The 12,501-nt window shown below is 43.0% G+C and overlaps 1 protein-coding gene across 1 annotated transcript in view; it reads right to left on the reverse strand.

Annotated features, from left to right (window-relative positions):
- LOC123745535 (hemocytin) overlaps positions 1-12,501 on the reverse strand; it is a 316,051-nt gene that overhangs the window by 113,913 nt on the left and 189,637 nt on the right. The window contains exons 53-55 of the mRNA XM_045726144.2: positions 11,243-11,321; positions 7,463-7,537; positions 690-787 (exon numbers count right to left, since the gene is read on the reverse strand). Coding sequence (XP_045582100.2) covers positions 690-787; positions 7,463-7,537; positions 11,243-11,321 — 252 coding nt within the window. The remainder of the gene's footprint in view (positions 1-689; positions 788-7,462; positions 7,538-11,242; positions 11,322-12,501) is intronic.

Here is a 12,501-nt window from a genome sequence, read left to right on the forward strand (position 1 = left end):
AGGTTGTATGGTGAGTGCTCATGAGGTACCCACCTCACTGTGCGAGGTTATTGACCTCCATTTATATCTGAGTGTCTGGAACTGTAATCGTTAATTGGGTGAGTGAGAAATTATTCCTCGTTAGTGTATTATCCTTTTTCCTGTGTTTAAATAAATGTAATGCACGCACTTTGGTTGTTTCTCGAGTCCTGCCAATGTAAAAATATTGTACCGGCTCCACGGGGTCACTCTTTTGTGTTTCAAGTGTTTATAAATACAGACTGGTTCTACATCCCTGGTTTAATAGCTATACTATAAGCAGGTAAGGATGGTTTCGTGGGTTCGTACTCTAGAGTACGGCTTACCAGTCCGTGCCCTTACAAGAGGGCCAGATTGTGGCCTTAACTCCTGGTAGATGAGGGTATTGTGCAGGATGTAGTAGCTGTCATTTGAGATCAGGAAGCTCAGTAAGTTTTGAGTTCCTTATTAACATTTACTGGCTGACTAATTAAGTCAATGTGTGTATAAACACTCCTGGGTTTACTGCACATTCAAAATTTAAACATCTATGACAGAAAGATTTGAAGTTATAAGATTAATTAAGTATTACCTTGATTACTGCACTTTGAATTCACTTGCAAAGTCTATCATTATTCATGACAAGTATGCAAACTACAAACTTGATTTTTCTGGAGATGGTAGAAACTTACCAGGCATTCACCATGTTGTTTAAGTAGTGACTGATGGTACATGCATATCCTTAAACATGGCATTGCACACTGTTCGTAAGTCATGGCAGGGGGGCACTCTGTAAACAATATTACATCATTAATTCACAATCACTTGAACAAGTTGCAATGCAACATTTTTTTCTGATACATCAGTAGAAAAATGAGACAAATGGATACATGTTTAAATTTCATAACATCCTTGGGACATTATATTTCTCACATCTCTGGACAATTTCAATGTTTGCCAACAACTTTATCATAGATCTCTGTCAACCAAATTACACACAGATACAATAGACAATTTTCTCAACTGTATGAACACCTAAATGCTCATACAGTTGTGAATTTGGTGATATAGGCATCAGCATAGGCAATGCTAATGCTTATATTGCTAGTAAGAACAAAAATCACTCATATATTTACTTACCAAATATGAAAAAATATATCATTCCCTCTTACACTATGTACAATAACTAACAAAACACCTCACAACTCTCATTCTCATCTTACTAGCAACATTAATAAAATGCCACAGAAAATATGAAAGTTAGTGTCAGACTACACAGTAAAATTTCAGTTAACAGCTTCATTGAATCAATGGAAAACAAACTTAGATTGAGAGTTCATAACTATGCCTTATTCAAAGGAAAAAAAAAAAAAACCAGCGTTGAATGTAATGAAACGGCATTTTCTGGGTGATTCCCAGAGGCTCCCTGGAGCTTATTGGGCCAATGTATTTTATATTAGACCAGGACATTCCTACCAGGAATGTAGTCCAGACCTACCAGGGACCATGAGCCAGAACCTGGCCTCTTCATAAAGGTTTCAGGGAGCAATGGCCCTGGAAAACCCCCCTGTGGTTGGGGGGTTTTCCTAATCTGCCATCGACCAGGGTTAGGCACCCACAAAGGTAGGCATAACATAACAAACCCCACATGGTAAGAAACTAGCAACAAAAACCAAACAGAGAGGTAGAACTCCTTTCAATTCCATAGAAACAAGCAAGCAAGCAAACGTAACACATTACCGACGCGCTGCTCGTCTGCGCAGCCTTCCTCTCCCCTCCTTCGAGAGGTCGGAGGAGGGGCCCCCCCGGACCTCACCATGCCGGCTGCATAGCAATCCAGTTCGGAAGCTAAGCTTTAACCAACGCAAAAAAATGCCGACTGGTGGGAGGGAGGATTGCCAGGGAGCCAACGGGTCTCACCCAGAAAATTACGTTTCATTACATTCAACACTGGTTTTCTGAGGGAAGCCCCTATGGCTCCCTGGAGCTACATACCCAAAGAGAAGGAAAAGAAAGGGCAAACCCAGGAGGCGGCCGCCATAAACTCCTCAATGTGAAGTCGAGACAACTGGAGGTCCAAAGGAACACAAGAATGTCCAAGAGCAGACACAGCTCACCAATTAATGGGCAGCCAGGACCCTGTTTGACCTCCAAAATCCCCACGCCTAAATATTAGCCCAAGACACATTAAAAACATGGCAGCCAAAGCTGCAAACGTCCGAACGTCATGGGCATGAGGATAGACCGCAGGCTGGCTAGACTTAATAACCCTACGGACGACCTGGGAGACCCGAGTCCCAGTACAGGGAATGAGGAAAACCGGATCAGCCCAAAGCGCATCCCCAGCCTACCACAGCCGAGGCATGCAGGTAACGGCGAAGAGCCGCAACTGGACACAACACATGATGCACAACCCAGCTGAACCAACCAAGCATCAACAACCCAAGGACCCCTTTGGAAAGCAGCCGTCTCGTTCTTCGCCAGAAAAGATGGAGAAGGCTGCAAACGTACAAACCTACCACCACGACCAAAGGAGCAGAAACCCCTGCGCTGGAGGAGCTCAGGAAGCTCTCCGACCTGACCCCCCAGAGGCCAATGCCAACAAAAACAGGGCCTTGGAAAAACAATCTTGAACCGAAGGGTCCACCACAAACTGAGGAGAGGAAAGATAAGAGAGCACCCTGACCAAGGACCAGGACGGCTCAGGCAGGCGCATGAGAAGGCCAGAGGTGAAACAAAGCACAAGAAAGCGTACGGAATGGGGCAGATGTGACGTCCACCCCAAACGCAAGAAGGAGCGGCTCCTCCAGCGCCGCATGATATGAGGCGACAATAAGAAGCATCAATTGATGGTCAAGAAAAATCCAAGAAAGGACATGACAACCCGATCCAAAAAAAGAAGACAACCTACAAAGAGCAAGAAAATGGCGAAAAGAATGTCAGGAAACTTCATACGGTCGCCAAGATGAAGTCGCAGGTTGGACATCAGCTACAAAGCCACCTGATCACCAAAGAGATGGTGATACACCCGCATCAAAAAGACCAGACGCGAAGAGCAGAGGAGAAGGCCGAACCAGCCACGTACCGGACCTGGTCTGACCTGCCGAAAGAGGCGGAACCGCTGGAAAACTGCTCCGGGTTCGGACATCGAGCAAGCAGCGCCTGAAACCAAGGCTGGGCCAGCCACCAAGGGACCACGAGGAATACCCTCCCTTGGAAGGACTCCAACCGAGCCAGAACCCGAAGCAACAGCTGGTCCAGGGGGGAAAGAGGTACAGGTAACTCCACCTCAACCATTCCTGCCAAAAGGCATCCACTGCGAACGCCTTGCAGGCGGAGAAGGGCGCAGCATAGAATGGGAGATGGCGAGACCCTGCCGACGCGAAGATGTCCATGTCCGGGAGCCCATACGTCCAGTAGAGCCAATGAAATGATTCGGCATCGACCGTCTATTCCGTGAACAGGGGAATGAACTGAGACAGGCCATCTGTCTGGACGTTGTACACTCCCTGGACATGAACCACACAAAGAGCCAAACCCCGAGAATCCAGCAGACAAGCCACTCAAAGGGACCAACCCCATAGAGGCAAGGACCGAAGAGAACTCCCTGTGGTGCATTCAATGAACCACTGGAGAACACTCCGAATGGAGCCGGATGGTAGAGCCCCCCCAGTGACCCGAATCCTTCGAAGCACCAACCACACTGCCGCAAATTCCCGAACCGTGCTGCGAGCCCGACGGAAGGACGGACCCCACCATCCCTGGCCGGCACGGTGAGTAATAGTCACAAAGCCCCAGCCGAGAGACGACCCGTCTGCGAACACATCGAGCGAAGGCTCGGGTAGGCGCCAAGGCACTGAACCCCGAAAACGCCAAAGAGGAAGCCGGCGATGCAGCAACCGACACAAGGCCCCCCGAGGACAAACACAACAATCGTGAGAGAGGCGGAAGGGACGTCTCCAAAGGAACCTAAAACAGACTGCCGAAGCCAAACCCGACCAGACAGGTAGATCAGCACAGCGAAGTTCAAACTTCTGCACAACTGTTCGAGCAACTGCCAAGTGACCCGGGACCCCCTCAGAAACAGCCGAAGGTGGGACCGCAGCCGCAACAACGCCTCTGGAGGGAGAGACAAAGAAGAGGTCCGAGAGTTCCAAACAAGACCCAGCCAGGTCCGAACCCGGGACGGAACCAGAAGGAATGTCCTCCAGTTCACCGAGGAACCCGAACCCAGCAAGCTGGGAAAGAACCACACCCCTGGCGAGCAGACAAGTGGACTGACTGGGAGCCAACACCAGCCAGTCGTCGAGGTAGGCCAGAAACCGAATCCCGAGCAGACGCAGACAGGTCACCAAGACTCGGTAAAGATGCATAAATATGCAAGGTGCCAAAATACAAACTAAGGAAGGCAACTGAAAGCGGCAACTCTGAAGCCCCACCACCAACTGTGCCAGTCCCAGAACCTTGGAGAGGAATGTGCCAAGAAGTGACCCGGAGGTCCAGGGACTCCATCCGGGCACCCGGCCCCAAGAGAAGTTGGACCAGAGACAACAGTAAAGTGTGATGTTTGCTTGTTTGCTTGTTTCCTTGAGATTGTAGGGAGTTTCTACCTCTCTGTTTGGTTTTTTGTTTTAATTTTTTACCATGTGGGGTTTGTTTTGTTATGCCTACCTTTCTGGGTGCAAACCCCGGTAGATGGCAGATAAGGAAAACCCCAACCACAAGGGGTTTTCCAAGGTCATTGCTCCCTGAAACCTCTCTGAAGGGGCCAGGTTCTGGTGCTGGTCCCTGGTAGATCTGAACTCCCTAGCTAATGTCCCAGTCTAATATAACATACATTAGCCCAATAAGCTCCAGGGAGCCGTGGGGGCTCCCCACAGAAATGCCATGTTATGGAATGTGGAATTGGAGAACATCGACCCCACACAACCAATAAATTATGTGAGAAATCTTTAATGAATTCTGACAAAGAAAGGGATCTAGGGGTTATCTTGAGATGATTTCGGGGCTTTTAGTGTCCCCGCGGCCCGGTCCTCAACCAGGCCTCCACCCCCAGGAAGCAGCCCGTGACAGCTGACTAACACCCAGGTACCTATTTTACTGCTAGGTAACAGGGGCATAGGGTGAAAGAAACTCTGCCCATTGTTTCTCGCCGGCGCCTGGGATCGAACCCAGGACCACAGGATCACAAGTCCAGCATGCTGTCCCCTCGGCCGACCGGCTCCCTAGTGGTTCTAGGGAGCCGGTCGGCTCCCTAGAGCTCCCTAGTATAGTGGGTGGTTCTAGATAGAAAACTGTCACCTGAGGACCACATTAAGAACATTGTGCGAGGAGCCTATGCTACACTTTCTAACTTCAGAATTGCTTTTAAATACATGGATGGAGAAATACTAAAGAAATTGTTCATGACTTTTGTTAGACCAAAGCTGGAATATGCAGCAGTTGTTTGGTGCCCATATCTTAAGAAGCACATCAACAAACTGGAAAAGGTGCAACGACATGACACTAAGTGGCTCCCAGAACTGAAGGACAAGAGCTACGAGGAGAAGTTAGAGGCATTAAATATACAAAAACTAGAAGATAGTAGAAAAAGAGGCGATAGGAACACTACATTCAAAATAGTAACAGGAATCGATAAAATTGACAGGGAAGAATTCTTGAGACCTGGAACTTCAAGAACAAGAGGTCATAGATTTAAACTAATGAAACAAAGCTGCCGGAGAAATATAAGAAAATTCCCCTTTGTAAACAGAGTGGTAGACAGGTTGGAACAAGTTAGGTGAGAAGGTGGTGGAGGCCAAAACCATCAGTAATTTCAAAGCGTTATATGACAAAGCGTGCTGGGTAGACGGGACACCATGAGCATAGCTCTCATCCTGTAACTACAGGGATGCCTGATTATCAGCTGAAGCGGAATGCTGAGCTCAGATGCACATTCTCTCAGAACCCATGGGTGAAACTCCATCTGGGCCAACTGTTTTGTTCTTACTTAGCTCCGGGAGCATATTTTCCACTTCATCTCTAGACACCTCTATACACTACTATGTTGTTCTCTGGAATTCTTATTGTGTCTGGTTCTCTGAAGATTTCATTTTGTACAAACACACTTTGGAACTTTTCGTTTAATGTTTTACACATTTCCTTTTCATTTTCTGTGAATCTATTTCCTTATTTTCAACCTCTGGATATTATCCTTTGCCTGCAATTTGTTGTTTATGAATTTGTAGAATAGGCCCGGTTCAGTTTTACATTTATCCGCTATCCCTTTTTCAAAATTTCTTTCTGCATTTCTCCTTACTGTCATATAGCTGTTTCTCGCATCTTTGTATCGCTGGTATGTTTAGGAGTTTGGCCTCTTCCTATATTGATTCCATTTTTGTCTTTTGGTCTCTGGCCCTTTTGCAATTTCCGTTGAACTAATCCTGTTTTCTGGCCCTGCATCTCTGTTTTGGTATGAATGTTTGTGTGCCTTCATCGTATATTTTGCAAAATTTGGCATACATTTCACTTACTTCCCTGCCTAGCAACAACTCTGACGAATTACACTCATTAAAATTTTTTCGAAGTTCCCCATCGTGACCTCTCTTGAAATCGAGTTTATCAGCTGTTTCAATGTCCCCATTTTCTTCTAGATGATATCTTAAAGCATATTTAATGACTTCATTTAATATATTTCCTTCAATTTTCGTCTCTGATAATGCGACAATATCTGGGACCCTAAGCTGAATTATATCTTGCAACTCCAAAGTTTTTGACCTCACTCCGTCTATGTTGGTATATACAATTTTCAGGAACATGTTCCCTTTCCCTTTGCTCTTTACTTCCCCTTCCACTAATGATTTTGTTGCCTTTTTTTATGTACCATTTCACAAGCTTTCCAGTCCTTGACACTTTGTAGCAAAAAGAATTTCTGTCTTCTTCATTTCTATCCGCATTGCGGTGGTTGTGGTGATGTCTTGCTTGTTTCCTTGTTTTTGATTGGGGAGTTCTGCTTGCTAGTTCGGTTTTCAGTTTGCAATTTTTGACCAGCAGTAGTTTGTTTTGGAATGCCTACCTTTCTGGGTGCCTGACCTGGTAGATGGCAGACAAAGACTGCTTCCAATTACATGGAGGTGTCTAGGCCATTGCCCCTCGTGCCTCTTCCTAAGGGGGCCAGAGGTTCTGGCTCTGGTCCCCGATAGGCCTAGAACTCCATCGATTGACTGGTGCCACAGTCTAATATATCCATATCAGCCTGGATAGCTCCGGCAAGCCTCCAGGTCTCACCCAGAAAATAATGTTTCATTACATTCAACGCTGTTTTTTTTCTTGAGCACATGTTGGGGTATGTCAGCAATTAACAGTTAGCAGTCTAAGGGTTAAATTTCATACTAATGTGTATGCCTAATGACAAGATAATAATATAAACTCAGCCACATTACAGGGACAGAAAAAACAAACAAAACAGTGGTGCCTCAAGACTTACTGTCATTTAGCATAGGCAGCTCTGTAGTCGCATTAGTAATTGATATATCACCGTAGGTACTGGTAGTGGAGATTTCTGTAAGAGTATGTAGTAATTACAGAACAAGAAACATAAAGACTCCTTATAACACTGATTATATTAATAAAAATCAGACTTTGGGAACATATAAGAATCTCCTTTCTGAGCAAGACACTTGGATGCTGCCTGTGGGAAGATCTCTGAATTTCCCACTGGACAAGATCATGAAAGTCATAACAAGATGACATAGTATAGTACATCAGTTCACCAGTGATCTTTTCATATACCAAACCACTGTTCAGTCATACTGAGTATAGGAAGGCACTGGAGGTAAGCTCAATTTAAACCCGAGTAACTACAGAAAATTCATTCATGACTACTGACATCTTTCCAAGCCTTACTTGGTGCTTGGTGATCTCTATAAGTGCTCTAATTAAATCTGATACCATTTTTCAATTTTGCTACAAATTACCCACTTAAATTTATCTATTAGATTAAGGACCTGCTCGAAACGCAATGCGTGTTAGTGGCTTTACAAGATTGTAAAATCAGCAATGCTATGTACTCTCATAAACCCAATGTACCTTCTTGTATACTGTATATATAAATAAATAAATAAATAAATAAATAAATAAACTTCTAGTTTCCACCAGGCCATCTCACCTGACTGGCACCAGATGGAAGCATCCTTGCCAATACCAGGGTGCAGATACTGTAACTCGGTACACAGAGAAATCAGTTACTCAGGAAAATATAGGAACAACTGTGTGTCTTGATCAGAAAGAAGCTTTTTATATTTTTTCAAAACTTTATTTCTAAGCTATTCCACTCTGATGCTACCTAAGGTATGTTAAATGTATATACAGACATTGAAACAAAAATGAACATGAATGGGGTGAACATTAATTTAAGCTGCATAGTGAAGTTATATTGCATGAGATTTGAGATCCTGATTGTTAAGAAGCATACCTAGGCGAACATCATTAGAGTGCACACACACACAGGCAGCACAGTTAGAAAATCCTGGAAAGACGGAAGGTGGCGCAGGTGTGATTGAATTGGCAGAAGCTTCGAACTTCAATGTCATAACTAGACATCACCAAAAAAGAAAGACTTGAGAGTGGCAGACTTCCAAAGGTTATTTTTCATAGGATTAAACATGTTACTAGGTCAACTGGACAATTCTTAAAAAGCAGCCGAGATGTATACACCCTGATGCAGGGCACCATCGTGCTAGGGTTAAGGATTCTTTGATAGATGTAATAAAACCCATGAGCAACACACCAGAAATAAACCTCTTTGGTATCCCCACAGTCAAACTAAATCTGTGCAAACACTCCATGCAAAGAAAAAGACCCAGTTTTTGGAACTCATTCCCTGACGAATTAAAAAAACCAGCATTGAATTTAATGACATGGCATTTTCTGGGTGAGACCCAGAAAACTTACTTTGTCCAGGTCTTCTTGAAGAACATGACCATCATCTAAGTTTCTTGTCTTCCTAGTATCTTAGCATCATCAGCAAACATGTTCATATAATTCTGTATTCCTTCTGGTAGGTCATTTATGTAGACAATGAACATTACCTGTGCAAGAACTGAACCCCTATGATGCTCTGCTTCTTACATTTCTCCAGTTCAATATACAGTATTCCAGTCCATGTTATGGAATGAGGGGTCCTGGTAGTACAGTCGGGTCAGTTCTCGAAGTACAATAAAGAATTCTGGGTTCAAATCCAGAGCAAGACAGAAATGGTTGGGCACATTTCCTTTTCACCTAATGCCACTGTTCACCTAGCAGTAAGTAAGTACTCAGGAGTTAGTCAGCTTGTTGTGGGGTTGCACCCTGGGTGGGGTCAGTAATTCAGCCTTGGGAAAGGGGGGGCAAAGGACCGCGATAAAAGCCAAATATGTACGAATACACTCTGGCTTCTTGTCCCCCCAATACAAGTGAATTAATTCCCTATGATTACTGCCTTCATTTTTCTATGTGTTAGATAAATTTTCTTCTGTGTTAGAAGCCTACCTGTCACTCCTCCAATATGTTCATTTCCAGAACAACCTCTTATGTTGGACTCTGTTGAAAACCAGATAAATGCAGTCAACTCAACCATCTCTTTCCTGTACAATCTTTGTGGATTTGGCAAATAGAAGCTTAGCAAATTCATTACACAAGATCTTCCAGATTGAAAATCATACTGTCTGTCTGTCTGTTATATAATTTTTCTCCAGGTTTTCTACCCATTTAGTTTCAAATATTTTTTCCAATATTTTGACTACTACACTTGTCAGTGATACAGGTCTATAATTAACAAGGTCTTCCCTGCTGCCACTTATGTAGACTGGAACTATGTAAGCCCTTTTTCCATATGTCTGCCAAGACTCCTGTACACAAAGATGCCTGAAAAATCAGTTGAAGTAGAATGCTGAGCTCAGGTGCACATTCTCTCAGAACCCATGGTGAAACTTTATCTGGACCAACTGATTTGTTCCTTTCTAGCTCCCTGAGCATATTTTCCACTTTGTCTCCAGACACCTATATGTGTTCTGTTGTTCTCTGGAATTCTTATTGTGTCTGTTTCTCTGAAAATTTCATTTTGCATAAACACACTTTGGAACTGTTCATTTAATGTTTCATACATTTCCTTTCAGTTATCCATGAATCTATGTCCCATTTTCAACCTCTGAATTTTATCCTTTACCTGCAATTTGCTTTTAATGAATTTATAGAATACACCTGTGTATATCATTTGTTGTGTCCAGTAGTTTTGTGCCTCCTTGCCACCTGTTCTGTTTCGGTGTACATGCTATTTGTTGATTTAGTCTCCTTCATTCCCTGTTCCAGGGCATATTTTTTCCCCAGGTAATCTACAATGTAATTAAAGCTAGCCAACTTGTGGCTTTAATCACCATTTTTGCTAATATGTTGTGGCCTGATATTCAGGATTGAGGATTTTGGAGAGCTAATATGGTCCTTGGAGCTAATGATTTTATCAATATTCCTGGTCCCATTTTGACTTGTGTTGCCCAAGTAACACCAAGGCCTGGTGTTACTTCTTCAACTTTGTAGCAACTGCCACTCCTTCCTGGTATGTTTCCTTTTTTCCTTCTTCTCTATTGTTAGCTTCAAGGGGCCATCAAGATGCTCTCATAGAAAACCAGTATTAAATAGAATGAAATACTCCATTCTAGGTGAGCTGTGGTGGCTCCCTGACTCCCTCTCCCGCCCTACCAGGTGTGTCGGTTCATAGTTCATCAATAACAGACTGAACATGTTGCATGGGACACTGGCTTGGTGCATGCATGCTAGGGCACTTGTTTCATTCCCAGTTTGGTTAGAATCTTCTCATTGTGAGGGACTCTTTTGTTGAATCTATTGGCTGTTTTGGTGCTTTATTTTCATGAATGCTCACTTTCTTGGAGAGGGTGAGTATAAAACTTCCCTGTTCCCTGTGCCTTTCAAGGGGCCAAATTCTGGCTCTGGTCTCTAATAGGCTAATAAGATTCCCATGACTGATGTGGCTAAGTATAGGGAAGCTATATCACTGATATAGGTTAAGGAAGCCACTGGAGCTCACCCAGAGTGGGGTGCTTCATTACATTCAGTGCTGGTTTTTAAGGAACATAATTACCACATTAAAATCAGATCCACTGTATACAGCATTTATATTCTCTTTCATTTGATTTTATTAAAAATTACCATTTACATTCCCCAAGAATATTTCACCTTCACCACAGTCAGTGCAACTCAATTGCAAACTTACCTGTTGTAGATCGTGTAAATTCTCCCTCATCGGAATCGGTCAGTTCACCACACTCGCAGAGGTAGCGTACTTCATAATTCTGGGAACAGTAACGGCACAAGAACTGAATATGCATCTTAATCAATTTGAACAATATGAATCTAAAATACATGACAAAAATATAAAAAGTACAAATGCATTCTGTAAATTCTAAAATGTTATTATTAAATTAAATACAGATGGCTCTCACTGTGTGCAAATTAGTGATCATAAATAGGTGTAAGAACTTGATGTAACCAAGCATTTCCTTTGATGCATGACACTCATATATTATGCTCTGATGTTAGGACTCCTCACAATTATTTTACCCTCCTCTCCTTACTGAAGATCCAATGAAGAGGACTGGTAGCCTGGAGTGCAAACAGATGTCTACAGCCTAGCCTATCCCCCAGAGACAAGGCAAGTCTACAGATGCCAGTTAAACTAAATTATTTAATTACGGTAGTCAGTTTACAAGGGCATGACCTGTGGTTATACAAAACTAACCAAAGACCACAGTGAGTTAGAGGTCAACTGTACAGAGAGCAAACCAACAAACACCAATTTTCCTGGAAAAGTCATGAGATGATGACGAGTGAAGTGGGGATATAACAGCAAGTAATTACCCAAGTATAGATACAGGATGAGAGTTATGCTCGTGGTGTACCGTTTTCCCAGCACTTTTTGTCACATAACGCTTTGACACTACTGACGGTTTTGACACTACTGATACTATTGGGATTTAGGTTCCTTGCATCTTGTTCTTTATGGTCCTCAGGAGATAGTTTTCTATCTAGAACCACCCCTAGATATCTTTCTTGATAAGAATTAATTTGTAAAGACTTTTCACATAATTTGTAGGTTGTGTGTGTGGATTAAGTTCTAATATTCCACATTCCATAACATAGCAATTATTCACATTAAATTCCATTTGCCAAGTGATGGTCCATACACTTATTTCTTTCAAGTCTTCTTGATGGGTGTGACAATTGTCTAAGTTTTTTATCTTCATTATTATCTTAGCATCATCAGCAAACATGTTCATATAATTCTGTCTTGCATCTGGTAGGTCATTTATGTAGACAATGAACATTACCAATGCAAGAAATGAACTTTGTGGTACATACTCCACTAGTAACATTTCTCCAGTCCGATACATTGCCTCTGATTACTGCCCTCATTTTCTGTCAATTAGAAAATTTTTCATCCATGTTAGAAGCCTCCTTGTCACTTAAATGTTT

Source organism: Procambarus clarkii, chromosome 71, assembly GCF_040958095.1.
Source record: "Procambarus clarkii isolate CNS0578487 chromosome 71, FALCON_Pclarkii_2.0, whole genome shotgun sequence".
In the NCBI taxonomy this organism is placed as follows: Eukaryota; Metazoa; Arthropoda; class Malacostraca; order Decapoda; family Cambaridae; genus Procambarus; species Procambarus clarkii.